Source organism: Populus alba, chromosome 4 (genome assembly GCF_005239225.2).
Source record: "Populus alba chromosome 4, ASM523922v2, whole genome shotgun sequence".
Lineage (NCBI taxonomy): Eukaryota > Viridiplantae > Streptophyta > Magnoliopsida > Malpighiales > Salicaceae > Populus > Populus alba.
This window is the reverse complement of record NC_133287.1, coordinates 876,900-895,813: the sequence shown is the minus strand read 5'-3', so window position 1 is coordinate 895,813 and position 18,914 is coordinate 876,900. Positions and strand designations below refer to the sequence as shown.

The 18,914-nt window shown below is 30.8% G+C and overlaps 1 protein-coding gene and 1 long non-coding RNA gene across 7 annotated transcripts; one reads left to right on the top strand and one right to left on the bottom strand.

The window, feature by feature from the left end:
* Positions 1-748: 748 nt before the first annotated feature.
* On the top strand, positions 749-4,115 carry LOC118059258 (uncharacterized). Of its 5 annotated transcripts, none has more exons than XM_073408715.1 (6): positions 751-916; positions 1,511-2,069; positions 2,132-2,212; positions 2,517-2,662; positions 2,744-2,854; positions 3,313-4,115. In XM_073408715.1, the coding sequence occupies exons 2-6, from the start codon at positions 2,054-2,056 to the stop codon at positions 3,736-3,738; spliced, it is 780 nt and encodes a 259-aa protein (XP_073264816.1). In that variant the 5' UTR covers positions 751-916; positions 1,511-2,053; the 3' UTR covers positions 3,739-4,115. The 5 variants fall into 5 exon arrangements, with proteins under 5 accessions (XP_073264813.1, XP_073264816.1, XP_073264815.1 ...); XM_073408714.1 differs by having other exon boundaries at positions 751-950; XM_073408712.1 differs by lacking the exon at positions 1,511-2,069 and having other exon boundaries at positions 749-950.
* Positions 4,116-4,628: 513 nt separating this feature from the next.
* Positions 4,629-5,791, bottom strand: LOC140955512 (uncharacterized). 2 transcript variants are annotated; one of them, XR_012169706.1, is made up of 2 exons: positions 5,588-5,791; positions 4,629-4,996 (listed from the first exon to the last, which is right to left on the bottom strand). It is a non-coding gene; the product is annotated as an uncharacterized lncRNA (long non-coding RNA). The 2 variants fall into 2 exon arrangements; XR_012169705.1 differs by having other exon boundaries at positions 4,629-4,827.
* Between the last annotated feature and the right edge of the window lie 13,123 nt (positions 5,792-18,914).

Sequence of the window (18,914 nt, the reverse complement as noted above, 5' to 3'; positions counted from 1 at the left end):
CCATCAACTTACTTGCACAAGATTTAATAATAAATTCACTCGGCTATTATAAAAGAAACAAAATTAAATATGTGTGTATTTTGTAGAAGGTAAATAAATAAAGAAAAAAATGCATTTAGCATGAATTATAACAGTAACTTTGAAATACAGGATTTTGATTCAATAGTTAGAGTAAAAATCAAAGATAATTTCAACCAAAACATATGATTTCTCTTCGAAATATCAAGACAAATAAATCTAAACAGAAATAACTAAAATTAATTTACAAAAATTCTAATAAAATAGACTCTAAATGAGATTGAACAAGAGTCCAATTCATTATGTTTGGGTTCATAAATACTACGAAGCCGTGTATTTTCTTAAAAAACATATATGTTAAGCTACTTGGTATGTAGCATATTTATAAACCTTAATTAAGGTTGGAAAAAATTAGATTTGAAAATATTATAAATTTATGATGTTTTCAACCCAAGTTTTTACTATAATTTTTAAAGTTATGGTCAAAGTAAAAGTATTCGTAAGCAACTATGTATAAATATTTAATTTTATTATAATATATAATTAGATATAATTTTTATTTAAAATAATTTGTATATAAAAATAAAATAATTATTTAATTCTTTTCTTGAATTGAATTTAATTTATGTTGAGTTGATTTATTTGTGAAATCAAGCGCAAATTTAAATTGCCCAGCTGTCAAGTACAGGACTGATCACTTGTCCTTAACTATAATGATGAGCCGTTTACCTCATCACCTTCTCTCTTGTCCAGAACTAACTTAACTGAAACTCCAAAATAAACCCATTCTGAAAAAGTTAAATTGCCATGCTGTCTGCTTCCAGATGAGCTGTGCAGTTCTTTGGTGATTGCCCAGAATTTCAGAAGCTGAGTACTCTGAATGAATGCGACTGGGGAGGTGCAAGTTTGTCAGTTATTTGTTAATCTATTTTGTAAGAGTTTCTTATAAAATTATAATTACATATTTTTTTTCTTTTAATTTGTAATTATAACTATAATTTTGTAATGTGATTATAATGATATGATTTGATTGGAAGCCCCACCAATTAGATATTTTTGCGTTTCTTTATAATAAAATCTCTTCCTTCTCCATGTTCTTCATCCTTAATTTTAGAGTTTCTTTGTCTTCTTCGATCTTCTCCATTCCTAACACACCATCCTTCCCTCCCTTCCAAGACCTCTCTCTCTCTCTCTCTCTCTCTCGCATTCCTTTCCGTTTCCTTCTCAGGTTCTCTCTAGAAAAACGGTTGGATTATTGTTTGTTTTTTGGATTAGAGTTGTTGCATTTCAATTTTGACAGTTGGTGAATCAGATCAGGGCTTGAATTGAAGTTGTGATATCAAGAAAAGTGGAATTGCATAAAGTTTGATTTGTGGAAGTAGAAGTTGATTTTTTTCAGAAAGGGAATTTTGTGTTGGGGTTTTTGCGTTTAGGTTAAGAATTGTGATGAATACGAGGAGTTCATGGGCTGATTTGGCTTCGAATTCTGCAGATGAGAGCACAAATGCTGGCTCTTCTGCTAACAATGAAAGTGGAGGTACTGCGGGAAATGCCCCTACTCGATCCACATATGTTCCTCCTCATCTCCGCAACCGCTCGCCATCTTCAGATCCACCAGCTGCTGCCTATAGCGGGTCTGCGTCGAGTAATGATCGTCCTGGGTATGGTGGTGGATCACGCTGGGGTGTTCCACGAAACGATTACCGCGGTGGGTATGGTAGTGGTGGTGGGAGACAGGGAGAGGTGGTTGGGATCGTGGGAGAGAGAGAGAAGTGAATCCTTTTGGAAGTGATGGGGCTTCTGCGAGATTGGGTGGATTCTAAGGGATTAAAGCATCAAACAAGGGAGTGATTGTTTTAAAGGGTGTGGGATTGCATTAAAAAGATTTGAGTAATCTTTACTTAATAAAGTACTTCCTGATAAATATTTATATATTTAGAGATGAAAAATGTGAACATGAATGCCATTGCCTGTTGTCAGTCACATGTTAAGCTTGTTGTGCTGTCCTCAATAATCATCTAGCCAGCTGTTCTTTATGTTTGTTCATAAAGGTTAGTTCTTATTTGCTTGTTAGTCTTCTAGATTTTGTTGTTGAATGTTTTAGTATAAGCAGATGAAAGTGATGGGGCTAGTGTGAAATTGGTTGTGTTTCAAGGAGCTAGGGCATCAAACAAGGGAGTCTCTGTTTTAACAAGTAAGTGGGATTTTTGTAGTTCAAGTTGATTTAATTATATTTATTTATTTCGATTTACAGGCCTTCTGCTTTGTGAGTTTATTTATGTTGTCTGAAACCATAATGATGGATTGATGAGGTTATGTATAAGCATGGTTTTGTTGAGTTGCTGCTTTTTGCTTTTTAGCATTCGTGTTACCATCATGAAATTTGACTGCTTGCTATGTATATTTGGTTATAGTACTACGGAGATGGGAATTTATTAAAAGGTTTCAGTTATGTATGTTCATTGCATGTGATTGAAAGCCTCTTAAATTTGTGGCAGAGGATACAAATTCAGCAGCAGTGTTTGGTTCCTTGAAGATTTTGAGCTACAATGTTTGGTTCCGAGCAGACCTGGAGAAGCATAGGAGGATGGAAGCACTTGGTGAACTTATTCAACTACATTCACCAGATGTCATTTGTTTACAGGTTTTTCTTGTTCCCTACTCTTGAAATTGGATCTCCCTGTGTTGACTTTCATCTTAATTATTGCCATTTTTTTTCCTGCAGGAGGTTATTCCAGATATATATGACATATTTCAGCAATCCAGCTGGTGGAAAGCATATCAATGCTCTGTTTCTTCTGAAATAGCAAGTTCAAGAGGATACTTTTGCATGCAGGTATGGTTTTGATATGTGCTGGATGGTGATTCTGCTTGTTAGTATGCTTCTGGCTTACTTTACTTACTGACAAAGTATGGATCCTGATAATTCTCTTTGTTGCACACTCTCTCCCCCGAACTGGAGAATCATGGAAACATGGTTTTATGTTGGCTGTTAAATGAACTTCTGCAGGTTTTCCTTCTTTGGTTGAGTGATAGTGTTTCATTTATTGGACCGGCCCTTGATTATCTTACAGATCACGGAATACGTTTGACCTATAACTAAATTTTAGCAGTTCCTTAAAGTCAGTGTCTTTGTAAAACACGGGACCAAATAATATCTTACCTGGATTTCATGTGTTACATTGCCTTGTAGTTGTCAGCGATCCAACTTAAAGACTTGATATTGGCATTCATTTTTTTTCTAAATTAATTTTTCTATTATTATTATTATTAATATTGCCCCCTTGTTTGCAGTTAAGCAAACTACCAGTAAAATCTTTCAGCACTAAACCCTTTATGAAATCAATAATGGGGAGAAAACTTTGCATTGCTGAGCTTGAAGTTCCAGGAAAAAAGTCATTAGTTGTTGCCACAAGCCATCTAGAGAGTCCTTGTCCGGCACCTCCAAAATGGGATCAGATGTTCAGCAAGGAAGGCGTGGATCAGGCAAAGGAGGCCATCAACCTTCTCAAGAAGAACTCAAATGTGATTTTTTGTGGTGACATGAACTGGGACGATAAGTTGGATGGTCAGTTTCCTTCCCCTGATGGATGGGTTGATGCCTGGGTAGAGTTGAAGCTAGGGGACGATGGATGGACATATGATACCAAATCCAACCAAATGTTGTCCGGCAATTTTCCATTGCAGAAGACTGGATCGATTCATATGCAGTCTGCGTGATTTCATATGGGTTATCATATATCAAGGAGAAGAAAGTGAGAAGAGAGGTAAAGATGTTGGAGCTTCCTGTCTTGCCTGGTAATCATTATGGTGTGCTTTTAACAATATCAGGTCTGTAAAGTCAAGTGACAATTTTAGCTGGACGATAAGGCTTGGAACAGCTTGCAGAGCATGTATTGGACGTTATGGATCGAAATGATATGAACTGTTTCTTGTTACTGCAACGTTAACTACATTGTCATCCCTAGTATCAATTTACGGATTGCCCTGAATTATCTTATTCAGTGAGTTTTGAAAGCTGTACTCAGTATGTAAATGAATCAATGTACAGAAAACTTATATAAATGAAATAAAAATTGTAGCCTTTGATTGAGCAGCTCTCTCTTCCTCTCTCTCTGTTAATGATGCATGGGCAGGACTATTGTTTTTTGAGAAGCTGCTAGCTACTACTACGGTCCTTAATGATACTATCAAGGTGGAGTTTTCTTGCATTGAAGAAACAATGGCATGGTTTTGATTTTGGTTTCTTGATTATAAGTCAGCTGGTTCTCTGTCTTCTGAAGATTCTTGGTCTCTGCAGATTTATTCAGGTTCTCATATATGCCTATTAATAGGTGTTTTCATGCATTCTATTGCCTAAAAAAAAAACACCTGTGCTATCACCTATGTTTGCGTCGAATAGAATTCAGTTAATTATGTCATTAGGACAGTGCTTCTTATTAATACAAGGTTGTTTTGCTCTACTTTTTAAAGATTGAAGTCATATTAAACAAAATGGAGTTTTTCTATTGGAATTATGAATTTCTCGCTATTTTGTTTTGGATTTCTAGGCTCTTGCTTTTGCAGAAGAATTAGATATTCCAGTGTTTCAGAGATTGACTCATCTTGAATTGAAGGGGAAGTGTGTGGATTTATCTTCCAGAGCACCACATAGTTTGCTACAGAAATTGCCTCATCTTGACTGTCTTGATTTCCGAATGGTATATTATGATATATTTCCAAACCACTCAACTTACTAAATCTTTTATTTAATCTCGCCTGTTTAGCACACAGAAAGAATGTCATATTCAGCACTTCAATCATAATAATCTGCAAAAGGCATGCACGACAAAATTAATTTTTCATGTTGAGAACAAAAACTTAACTTGAGTGGATAGCAGGACGAAGTGAGAAAAGGTGGATATTCCAAACACAGTGCCATAGATTAGAGGCAGCGGCACAACAATAATCCACCACAAAGTACCATTATAGCAATTGACTAAGATAATGGGAAGGAAAGTCAGCAACATATAATAAACTACAATTTTTATTTGAAGGTAGCAAGAGAGGGGTGAGACGGTGAAGATAAAACAGAGTTACAAGAACTCAGGAGCTTCTGCATACTTAAAATAGGCATTTTCGGTTTTTATGTTCTTAAAGGAAGTATTCAAACAATATAATAAAGATAACGTTAAAACCAAGTTGCGGTCATGCTCGTAAAAACTTCCACCTATTTTTTTCTACTTCATGATTCTCTTTCTTCCAGTCTTACTATTTCTCAAAGAATTTTAAGCAATTAATCTTTAATTTAGCCATAAAGTTGAAATCATACGAGGTAAAAAGTTTGATGGTGAACATATATATATATATATATATATATATATATATATATGCATGTATGTATGCCTGTATATATATGTATATATTACATAGCTAAATTTGAAAAGAATAAGAGAACCTTCTACACAACAAAAATATAAGAGATGAAGCAATAAATAGAACAACAAACAGATAAAGGATTAGAAGATTGCCATATTTTCCAATAAAAAGATTGATGAATTTGAAAGAAATAAAAAATACCCATGATTACCTTGCATCTTTTAGATCAGGCAATGGAGAGGGAATGGCGATTGAAAGCATCTTGCCTAATTTTCCATATTGTGATGTTTTGAAAGGATATCAGCTGGCACGGCTTTTTATGCATTTCTTGATTTTCTTTTTCTGAAAATAAGAAATTAAGTCGCATCAAGTAGAAAATGTTGCTAACTAGATATTAATTTGCGGTTTGAGATATTCTTAGGATAAGCACGAACGTGATGACATAAATGGGCCAAGATTCATTTGTATATGGACACTTTACTTGTGGTTATAGAAAACTTTAAAGATACAAAATGCATGCAACCAACCACCATAACCCTCCAAAAATAGAGTGACTCATCTTGAACTGAAGGGGACCTGCATGACAGCCATGCTGGCGCATCCCATGACGAAATTGAGGTCCAAGAGTCGGCTCCAGATTCGCAAGAAGCCTCACCTCACGCAAAAAAGCTTCGGGACTCGCCTCCTTCAAGCACTCAAGCGAGTCTCCTTCGAGGAATATTTATCCCTTCTTTCATCACCAGTTGATTCTTAGACCTCAAACAAATATTAGTTTTGGATCTTGTTTGTGATATTTATAAAAAAAGAAAAAAAATTGTGTACTCTTGTAGTTTCTATGTGCATTTAACTATTAATATAATCATAATTAATTTTGTTAGTAAATAATATAAATTATATATTGAGACATCATCTAATAACTTAAGTTTTTAGGTTGAATTGGTTCTCTTACACGGTATCAAAGCCTTAATGACCAAACAATTACGAGTTTAGATCTCATCATTCCTATTTATTTAAAAAAAAAATTAAACATAAGGTAGTGTAGGTCTATATAAGATTCAAGTTCGAAGGATTTTTCACTCGAGAGAAAGTGTTAGAAGATAATATAAATCATATCTTCAGAACTTGCCTAATAGTTTAAGCTTTTAGGTTGAATTGATTTTTTGAAAAATTTAAACATTTATTTAGTTTTCAAATTAACTATTAAAATTAATTATTTAAGAATTTTATTCAACTTTCAAATTTACCAAATAAACACCTCTTTTTTTTACATCTTTTATAGAGAATGAAAACTAGAAATGGAAAAGAAAATTAGAATGAAAAAGTATCCTCTAGGAACTAAGCCACCTCTTAGATTCTTAAATTTTTTTGCTTGAAATTAATTTTTTATATATGTTTTTAAATTATTTTAATATGTGTTAATATTAAAAATAATTTTTAATTTTTATATATGTTTTTGAATCGTTTTAATGTGCACAAAGCCGACATGATTTGACTGGGTCAATGCAGTAGTCTAGCTCTTTCGTGTCGCAATTTCCTTTTATACACGTGGACGGCTCTCATACAATCCGCAAATTTTATATCTCTATAAGGATATACGTCATGCTCCCGATTTCTGTCAGATTCCCCTAAACGAAGCCACTTTCACGATTTCAGGCAGCATTAGATTTTTTATTTATTAATATAAAAATACTGGAGCTATGTATAGTGATTTATTTTAATAATATTAGAAGCGTTTATAGTATTGATATTTAACAAAAAAAAAATCATTATGGTTTCTATTTGGTTGTGTGTGTGTATTCAACCTAGTTTGTTATTAATTTTAGCTTTTTAAAAGTTTTTGTCACATCGCATTTTGTTTGAAGTATCCGACAGATAATCATTCGAAAGGTTGTCAATTAACAATAAATATTTACATATAAGGTGTTTATAGATAATGTTTGGTTACTAGCTAAATTAAGAGATAAAAACAGTAAACGAAGTGAAGGGAAGCTCAACTTTTTGATACAGACCAACGTTCAGTGAGCCGGCAACCATCAACGAATAATATGCAAATTGGCATTCATTCATTCTTTCTAACTTTTAAACCTCACTTTTTAAGTGACCTATGGAGTCTCTTTTGTTCTCTTGAGTTTATTGGGATGCTGGAGAAGAAAATTGATGATGGCTAAAGATACCATGAGGGTGGAAACTCTGTGCTATAGTAATTGAGTCTCTTAATGATTTGATTTTTGAGTTCTTTGTTTGTGCTAAAACAAATATACCTCTTGATTCCTACACAGCTATGCATCTCTTTCCTACAACGACTAACACCGACTCCGACCAGACGCTTTTTTTTTAATACGAAATGGTGTAAAAGTAAAACAATTGACTGAAAGATTTTGTCGTAAGCAAAAATAAATTCAGCCATTTGGGTGTATATTCAGATTCATTGTATAGATTTGTGGAATGTGATCTCCAATCTCTCTGTTGATAAACATCATCTCCCATTTCACCATCCTGTGAGTCTCCAAATATTACTCTGCAGGGAGAAATTACTGCTGACAGACCTCTTCAGGTATATAGAAGAAGGATACAACCTGATTTGACTCTCTTGCAAGCCTAATAATCCAAACCAGAGCAAGGTAATGAACTTTCTCATTCATCTTTACCTATTCCCGACCTTGATCAGCCAATTGCTATTAGAAAAGGAAGAAGAGAATGCACTAAGAATCCCTTATATCCTATAGCTAATTTTATGTCATTTCAAAAGTTCTCACCATCACGTAAAGCCTTTCTCTCAAAAATAAACACCATACCTATCCCAAAAACCTTACATGAGGCTCTAAGAAATGAGAATTGGAAAACTGCCATGAGAGAAGAGATGAATGCACTAGAAAGGAATTAAACATGGAAAATAGTTGAGTTACCAAAAGAGAAGAAAACAATAGGGTGTAAATGGGTTTATGCCCTGAAATATAAAGTTGATGGCATCCTAGAAAGGTATAAAGCCAGACTAGTTGCAAAAGGATTTACACAAACATTTGGGATAGATTATCAAGAGACATTTGCTCCAGTTGCTAAGATGAACACCATTCGAATTCTGTTTTCTTTATCTGCTAATCTTGGATGGTGTATGTAGCAATATGATGTTAAGAATGCCTTCTTACATAGAGAGTTGGAAGAAGAGGTTTATATGGATCCACCACCAGGATTCAATCACTCCCTTCTTCCCAACCAGGTTTGCAAACTAAAGAAGGCACTCTATGGCTTAAAACAATCTCCTAGAGCCTGGTTTGAAAGGTTCACCAAAGCCATGGTTTTTATGGGATATCGGCAAAGCCAAGGAGATCATACTTTGTTCATCAAACACTCCATTTCAGGGGGGGTTACTATTCTGATTGTTTATGTTAATGATATTATAATAACAGGTGATGACTATGTGGAAAGAGATAAGTTGAGAAAAAGACTTTCAGCATAATTTGAAATCAAGGAATTGGGGAAGTTGAAATACTTTCTTGGCATAGAAGTGACACATTTAGAAAAGGGGATTTTTATCTCTCAACAAAAGTATATTCTTGACCTTCTAAAGGAAACATGAATGGTAGACTGCAGACCATGTGAAACACCTATTGATCTAAAGCACAAACTTGAGAATGATGAGGAAGGAGCCACAACTGACAAGGGTCAATACCAAAGGTTAGTTGGTAAGTTGATCTACTTAGCTCACACTCGTCCAGACATGGCTTATGTCGTGACTGTGGTGAGTTAATTTATGCACAACCCAAAAGATTCACATCTCCAGGCAGTGTATAAACTCCTCAGATACTTGAAGTCTACTCCTGGAAAAGGAATTTTGTATAAAAATCATCGTACTCTGAACCTTGAATGCTATACAGATGCAGACTATACTGGTGCATTAACAGATAGAAGATCAACATCAGGTTATTGTACTCTGCTGGGAGGAAATCTTGTGACATGGAGAAGTAAAAAACAAAGTGTTGTGTCAAGATCAAGTGCAGAAGCAGAATTCAGATCAATGGCACTTGGAATTTATGAGTTACTATGGATGAAGATTATCTTAGAAGATTTAAGAATCAAGTGGGATGAACCAATGAAGTTGTACTGTGACAATAAGGTTGTCATTGCAATAGCACACAATCCAGTGCAACATGATAGAACTAAACATGTGGAGGTAGACATACATTTCATCAAAGAAAAGTTAGAGAGTGGATTGATGTGCACTTCTTATATGCCTACTAGGGAACAACTTGCTGATATACTTACTAAAGGTGTTCAGAATCTTGTGTTCAAAAACACCTTGGACAAGCTGGGAATGAAAGATCTCTTCCATTCAGCTTGAGGGGGAGTGTCGAAGATTCTGAAGTAATTAAGGCAGATTTGAAGCTGATTTGTAGGGAGTAAAAATAGAAAGTCAAATATCATTTTCTATAAATTAGAACCTAGCAATAATATCTATTTATGTGTAGTTAATAGCTGTTCTAATATAGATTTGTAGATGCTGTATATATTCAATAATTCATTTTGAAATAAAGTGAGAAGTCAGAATTTAACAACTCTCCATAATTTTAATTTCTTGTAATCTATGATGTGGGCAAAACTACCCTGCTATTTCCAATCGAAAGTGATTTGGGTTTCTTTGTCCAACTTTTTATTACTAGCAAAATAGTCCAATAAAAACCACATGACATGAAAAGATTGAACAAAAGATGTCTAATTGTCTTCGAATATTACAAATAGAGTGGTTGATTTTACTAAATTTAAAATAGAAGGTATGATTTGATCAAATGTAAAATAAAGGTTATAGACACATACATAGAGAAGATTTCCTCAAAGAGTAAATGCCTTGTGTTGAAATGGGATTGCTAAAAAAGAGAGGTGAAAATGGTATGTTTAATTAAACAAAAATAAACCATACTCCAATCAAAATCAAAATGATATCGAGTGTGTAGGCCTAACTACAAGTCCGAACTCTAAAGAAGGAAAGTCTGGCGAGCAGCTGAGTGCACTGTACTGGTGGGCTAGAAAGTCAGAGGTTTCTAACGTCTCTCTCTAGATTGCCATGCCAGCCTCTGCAACTTCCATCACTTCAAGAACCACCCATGTCAATCTAGATGAAGTTATCATAAAGCTCCGCTTCTTGTTTCAAACCAGCCATGTCAATTTCTCGCTATTTTTGGTTTGGATTTCCAGGCTCTTGCTTATGCAGAAGAAATAGATATTCCAGTGTTCCAGAGATTACTGACTCATCTTGAATTGAAGGGGAAGTGTGTGGATTTATCTTCAAGAGCACCACATGTATAGATTGCTGCTACAGAAATTGGCTCATATTGACTGTCTTGACTTCCGAATGGTAAATGATAGATATTTCCAAACCACTCAACTTATTAAATCTTTTATTTAATCTCGCCTGATTAGCACACAGAAATAATGTCATATTCAGCACTTCTGAGATGTTGAGAACAATGTAATTGGAAGTAGTATACATATATTTATACTTCTATTTTGAAATTGGGCGGACAAAGTAAACCCCAAATATCATGGCTGAAAGTGGAGAAAATTCGGAATGAATCCATTTCCTGACCAAAATAAAATTTGTTCTCCTTGGCAAGAATATAATTGACAATTTTATTTAAGAGTATTCTTCCTCCTTTATATTGGGCTGAATGCTCTGATTTTCTTAATGTTACTTTGTTGATTTTTCTCCTTTTCAGCACAATAGCCCCAACCTTTTCTTTCATTTTTTTTCTTTTTAACTCCAGTTATGATGCAATTAAAAATCTTTACGGTATTGCATTTTCAATATATTTTTGTGAAAATATTTTTTAATTAGAAATATATTAAAATATTTTTTTTATTTTTTACTTCAACATAATGAAATCATACAAAAAAAAAAACACTTGAAAAAAAAATTAAAAATAGATTAAATCGTATTACCAGACAATATAAATTGAAACAGTCTCCTTGAGCCAATATTCCCCAGCCCTTTTAATTTGATGTAATGAAATTTGTTTAGTTTAAAAATAAGTTAGTTTTTTCTTAACCTGATTTTCCTATTAAATAAATTACTCCAAATATGTTGATAAATATTGATTAATTAAGGCAGAAAAAGGAATTACCATCCATTAAAAATTGATATTTAATGGAATGGAAAGTCAACAACATATAATAAACTACAATTTTTATTTGAAGGCCGCAAGCGAGAGGTGAGATGGTGAAGATAAAATAGAGTAACAAGAACTCAGGAGCTTCTACAAACTTGAAATAGGCATTTTGGATTATTTTTTTCTTCATTTATCTTTTTTATTGGAAAACGTGGCAATCTTCTAATCCTTTATCTATTTGTTGCTCTTTTCACATTCATTTTTATTTATTGCTTTTTTTTCTCTAATGCTGAATTTATTTGAAAAAAGTAGCAGGTTAAAACGTTCACAAATTATGATCTCTCCTTTTATCAGGTATAGCAGCCTAGTGTACTTTGATATAGATCATTATGTCCTCTAATTCACTTAATTATTTAAATTGATTTATCAAATTTGTATTCAAAGTTATGGAATAAGTGAAATTCTATCATTAATTGCTCTAATTTATCAATCTTCTTCAGGGACACTGTTTGAAGCTCATGCGTGACAAATGGCTTACGGTTGGAGACATATAATTGTTTGAAGCATTTGGAGAACAAAATAATTTATCATGAGATTACTACCAATCTGCAACTTATGTTAAGAACCCTGAATTTGAGAAAAGACTTTACTCTTAAGTCTTAAGTGTGTGCTTTACACGTGAGGAATTGTCACAGTGTGAATAGCTATTGAAGAGAATCATTTGTGAGTTTCTCACTGGTCGATGTCTATATATATATATATAATTGCTTGGTGTGATTGAAATTACAAGTGCTATTTTTACTAGCATGACCGCAACTTGGTATTTTTTCTTATAATTTTGCACCGTCGTTGCAAGCACTTTTATCTTTCTTGATTTGCTTTTTCTCGAATGAAGGAATTAAGTCGCATCAAGTAGAAAATATTGCTAAATAGATATTAATTTGCGGTTTGAGTGATTTTTGGGATAAGCATTAACGTCATGATATAAATGGGCCAAGGTTCATTGTTTATATACTTAACATGTGGTTATAGAAAACTTTGAAGATACAAAATAATCATTAAATATGTTTTGATTCTTGAAATATACTGAATGAGTGATCAAATTCTAAAGGTCAAGGTGCCTAAGTACCTGCTATTAGTTAATGCCGTGCATTGTTTTTATTTGAGATAATTTATGAAATTATATATATATATTTATTTAATTTTATTTTCATTCAACTTTTTAATTTGTAAAATTTGTTCCTCATTATTTTAATAAACTTGAAAAAAATAAAATATTAATAATTTATTTTCCAGCTTATTTTCTATGACACAATCAAACATTGAAAAGTATTTTCCAACTTATTTTTCATTACATTACCAAACATCGAAAAATAATTTATTTTTTTTAAAATTCACTTTTAAAAAAAAATTATTTTTCAGTAAACAAACAAGGACTTAAATAGATATTGTGGTGTCCTCCTCAGGTGTGGCTGATTTTATATCAGGTGGAGCAAATCCATGTCATTTATCCCAGATTTCAATGATGTCCCTCTCCATCTAACCTCACTTTTTGTACATTATTCTCATTTCGGAATTTTGTATTGAGACCCACACGGGGACCTACAAAATTTAAAAGAAACGAGATAGCATGTTCATGCGCTGCTGTGAGTTTATAAAATAAATATATTTGATAGTGTTATAATTATGAATCAATACTAAATAAGTAATAAAAACTAAAGATATGATGAAACTAATATTTTTAACGGAAAAAAAAGTTGTGTTTGTGATCAAAGACTTAAAGACTGAATAAAATGATTTGTAGCAATTCATAGTGTTTTGTGATGAAAGATACAGTGCTTTTGCCATATGATTTAACTTTTCTGTTAATAAAAATAATAAAAAAAAATTACAAAGCTAAATTATCTACCAACTTAATATTAAAAAAAAATAATCTTAGAAGGAAAAAAACCCATGAGAAAAAATATTGTAGCAATTGACAATGCTTTGGGAGGAAAACTATAGTAATTTCTCCAATAAAATTGACAAAGACAATTTTAGAAAAAATCATAAAAAATTCATATGGGAAAACACTGCAACAATTCAAAATGTTTTAAATAAAAAAATTACAAAGCTAAATTCTAAATATTAAAAAAATAAAATCAACATAGATAATTTTAGCAAAAAAATATTATTTAAAAAAAATCATTATGTAACAAACCCAAATCTAAATCACCAAAAGCAACATTATCATCCATAAATATAAACCAACTAAATAAGAAAAAAGAAGAATAGCAAATCCATGCAACAGAAGCAAAATACTCAGAGAGACTGGACAAGAATCAGCAAAATTTAAGAAGCCCAGAAGAATCCATTACCCGTCCTTTAGAGAAGAGGGAGAGATCCAAATTGACACAGGACTGAGAATGCATGGAGGAGAAGAAAACAGATTTGAGAGATGAGAGACAGATAGCAGCAAGAAGGGGTGGTTAAGAATGCATTTAGGTTTAGAAAACATACTATTTATACTTTTTTTATTTTTATTTTTTATTTTTAGTGCTGGCTTGATTGAGCTGGTTTGGTTTGGTTTAATCGGTTTTAAACTTTAGAAATTGAAACCGAACTAAACAATAATTTTTTTATGATTTTCTAATTGGTTAATTCAATTTTTTTTGTTTGATTTTTTCAATTATTTTTTTCTAGTATTCTCGGTTTAATCAGTTATTCGGTTTTTTTTTTCTCACCTCTAGGTCTATTAAATTTGAATCAAAGATATCGAAATATATTTCCACCTGTACTAAAAAAAATAGTTTTAGTAAATTTTCCTCCACTTATAAATTAGGGCTTAAATTGAATTTCTTCCTTAAATATAATTGATTTTGTTGACATTTATTATAGTAATAGCAGCGTCACTTCTATTCCCACTGCTACTTTAAACTAATAAGTGAGAATTTTGTGTATATCACTGTACCGATAAAGGGTTTGAGTTAGAACCGTTTTGAAATCTAAAATGAAAAGGGTACACACACACACACAACAGCCTCTCTCTTTTCTAGCCAGATAGAGAAAGGGAAGTAAATTTATTCTAATGAGAGTAAGGCTGCACAACAAAGCATAGATCATAAATTTAAAACAGAAGACAATAAGTAGCCTCTAACATGGAGGAGGCAACTACTCGTTACTCAACGTTGACCCGAACATTAAATATCCTCATTTGGGTTTTAATGCTGTATACTTTTCCATTTTTCCTATTGATCTTACTTTACTATATATAAAAAACTTACATACTTTATAATTATTTTTAGACTATAAAAGGTATTCATGTATTCAAAAACTACTAAACATATAATATAATGAATAGAGTCATATATATCTTTTTTATGGTGAATTCTAAAAACATTTTAATAGAATATACTTTCAGTTTTTAATGTAACCACATAACGCACATCTTAAGTTATGTATGGAGTCATGGTCCATTCTTTCTATAGTAAAGTCTAAAATCATTTTAATAGGATATATTTTTACTTTTTAATGGAATAGTACATAACACACATCTTGAGTTATGCATATATGAATTCAATTCAGGTGACTCGGGTTTTTTATGGTCCTTTTGTTAATTGAATATTTTTTTTTTTCAATTTCATTATTTAACACTAGGTTGATTATATATATTATTTACTTTCTATAAAGTTATATCATTCTTTTAATCCGAGTTTAGTAGGTTAATTCAAGTTGACTCTGTTACATTTTTATCCTTTTTATTTGATTTTTTTTAATTTCATTCTTTAACATTAGGTTTGAGAAATTGAACTTTATAATTTTTTTTATCTTTCTATAGAGCTATCGTAGTCTGGCTTTGTAATATTGTTTTTTATTTGCTTTCATTGAGATTATCATGGTCTTGTAACCCGAATTATGAGTTAGGTTGATTAACTTGTTGTTTTTTTTCTTCTTTTTTTAGTTGATGTTTTTCAATTTTATCCTTTAAAATTGGGTTGACTGGGAATTAGAATTTATAATTTATTTCAGTTTTTATTCTATGAGGTTATCCTAGTATCATGATCTAGATCATAGGTTTTGTGAGTTGGCTTCGATGGTTTTGTGTATTTTTTTGTTATTTTATCTTTCAATATTGGGTTGATTAAAAATTAAGTTTAATTATAATTTATTTTGATTTATTTTTTGTAAGGTTATCTCGATCTCATGGTCCGTGTTTGAAAAAGTTAGCCTAGGTTGACTTAGCTTCTTTTTTTAGTTAAATTTTATTTTTAATTTCATAATTCAATATTATGTTGAATAATAATTGAGTTTAATACTATTTTTTAATTTTCTTTTTACAGGGATCTCAAGGTCTTATGACCTGAGTAGCGGATTTAACAAATTAAGCAAAGTTAATTCGAGTTAATCTAATATATTATCATTTTAATATTTTTTTAAAAATATTGTCTTGATTTTTTTAAGTCAAATTATTTTTTTATAAGTTGTTCAATTTTTTTTTATATCTATAATGTCAATTAGATTATATTAGGTGAATCTTCTTTATATATATATATGTGTGTGTGTGTGTGTGTTAATAAATGAAAAATAACTAGATATTTTTTTATATATTAAAAAAATTAATTTGATCTGGAGTATAGCATCTGGTAAATTTCGGTTAGTCTTTGTAGTTTTGTTCTTTCTCCTTTTGTTACCAAAAAAAAACTTGCAACTTAATCTCCTTTTGTCAACTTAAAAAAAAATACAGGTGTTTTTCATGTAAATATATACGTTTAGAATATATAGTTTTAACTCCTTCTAGGCAACGTGCATCTATCAATGCACATATATTTCATTGTTTTAAAATCTTTTAGATATATATTTTTTTTCACGATGAATTTTTTAAAAGAATCCTTCAAGGAATAAGGTATCCCTTCTTTCATTACCAGGTGTTTGTGATATTTATAAAAGAAAAAAAAAACATTTGTGTAATCTTCTAGTTTCTGTGTGCATTAAACTATCAACACATTATATATATTTTTTTTATTTTATACTTTATTCTTACATTTTAATGTATTTCTACACTCATCCGTTTCTATTAATACATAATCTTTTTTTTTTTTAAAGAAGCACAAGTCTTTTATTATGTTTTTCATCTGATTTTTTATGTAGTTGATCATAAAAAAATGATTACAATATTATGAACAACATTACTTGTTCATCCATGTAATAAATTACATGATATTAGATTAATTATTTTATTTTTAATTTTAAAATTAATTATTAAGTTTAATTTTGTTAAAAAATAATATAAATCATATCTTGAGACCTCACATAATAATTTAAACATTTAGATTTAATTGATTATCTAGTATGATATTAGAGCTTTAATGATCAAGTGGTCACGAGTTTTAATTTTATTATTTCTATTTATTTAATAAAAATTAAGTACAAGACAGTGTAAGTATGTATAAGTTTTTAGCTTGAAAAACTTTTTATTTAAAAGGATGTGTTAGGGAATAATATAAATTTTTTACTTGAGTCTGTACTATTTTTTTTATGTTAAAAATTAAAATTTATTTTGATGAATGATTTACAATTAGATTGATGCATTTATTTTAAAAAAAATCTTTTTTAGAGGTAAAAATAGAATTTTTAAGTTTAGAAAAAAAACAAACCCATTTACCACATCAATTGTGCATTTAACATGGACACTGTCAAAGATCGTAAATATTTATTTCATAACATTCCACACATGCACAGAATCGCGGATGACAGGGACGCCCCTCTCCACGTAACAAATAATGACAGTAGGCTAAAACTAGATAGCAGGTGCTAGTATATAGAAAGCACCTTTTGTTGTTGTTTTTATTGTTTTGTTTTTTCGGAAAAAAAAACATCTAAACCTTATCCAAGTGGGTCAGAGATTGCGGCTCTGATTACCACTGAGTAGTTTAGTTTAATTTTAATTTTGTTTTTGTTTAAAATTAATATTTGATTATATTTATAAATTGTTTTGATGAAATAATATCAAAAATAAATTTTTAAAAATAAAAAATATATATTTATTTTAATATATTTTTGTGTTAAACCACTTTAAATAATAACCACATTTCTAAAAATACTATCGATAAAAAAAAGAGTTCTTGTTAATAATTCTTTTTATTTTTGTTGTTCAAACAATGTTTTTACTAATTTTAAAATGTTTTATTTAATTTTTTTGGTTTTTATATTGTTTTAATGTGAATTAGTATAAAAAAATATTTTTTAAAAAAAATAAAAAAATATTATATTGATATATTTAAATCAATTTAAATTTCAATTTCTATCACTTATTTTATTAAAAAAAATGACACATAAGAGTCCACCAAGTTTCATTAATTATGATGAAATATGTTGAAGTCTCATTGATTATAATGAAGCATTCAAGAGGTGTTTGAGATTATAATTAGATTATGATTTTTTTAAAAAAATTATTTTTTAGTTTTAAATTATTTTTTTATATATTTTTTGAATTATTTTGATATACTAATATTAAAAAATAAATTTTAAAAAATAAAAATTAAATTATTTTAATATATTTTAATCAAAAATTATTTTAAAAATCAATATCTATTATACTCTCAAACACGCATGAAATTTAATATCTATATATATACATATGGGATCTTTGAAAATGCATGCAGTGTAAGAGCTGTAATAAATTTCAATCAAAGATGTCAAAATAAATTTCAACCTGTACTTTAAAAAAGAAATTAGTAAATTTTCGTTGTACCGATAAAGGGATTGAGTTAGAACCGTTCATATTTGATGACATCATGGATTGGCTCCTAGTGTGCTCCTGAAGTGTGGCTGACTTTGAAATCTAGTATTTTGGCTTGCCACTAGGAGCAAATCCATGATGTCATCCACACTTGTGTCTTTTAGCACAAACAAAAAAAAAAAAACACAGGAAAAACTTCAGGAAAAACTTTTCCATAGAGAGAGAGAGAGAGAGAGATTCAATGGTTTGCTTAGCAGATACTGAAGAAACACAATCATCAAATGTGATATAACTTGCTAGAGACCAAGAAAGGCTAGAAGTAGTGTATCTCCAATCTCCAACTTCTAGGGTTTGGATACACTACTTCTAGACTCAACTTATTCAGATATATTCAAAGATTATATCTGAATATACACCCAAATGGCTGTGTATTTTTACTAAGTTTTTTTAGCGCAAAGAAAAAAAAAAAACTCAAGAAAATCCACTCCATAATCAACATTGCATTGCACTAAGTATATGTCTGTGGGAGTGAGTCGTTTACGTATAATCATGGTGGCCATGATAGAGCTAAATGGGTATGGGAGAGTTAAGGATGATATGAGAGAGTTTGCTTTCGGTGAATTGTGAGTTAAGAGGGCAGACTGGAGAGTGCAAGCTGATCGTAGAGTAACGGAGTTTATCTGTATCAAAGTTTGTTCTATATGAAAAATTCCATTTTA

Bases quoted from the DNA above. Each gene is read 5' to 3' on its own strand.
- LOC118059258 (XM_073408712.1), top strand. From the start codon at position 899: ATGAATGCGACTGGGGAGGTGCAAGTTTGTCAGTTATTTGTTAATCTA. The intron at 2,663-2,743 runs GTTTTTCTTGTT...TTTTTCCTGCAG, and splicing joins CAGATGTCATTTGTTTACAG to GAGGTTATTCCAGATATATA. The intron at 2,855-3,312 runs GTATGGTTTTGA...CCTTGTTTGCAG, and splicing joins GAGGATACTTTTGCATGCAG to TTAAGCAAACTACCAGTAAA.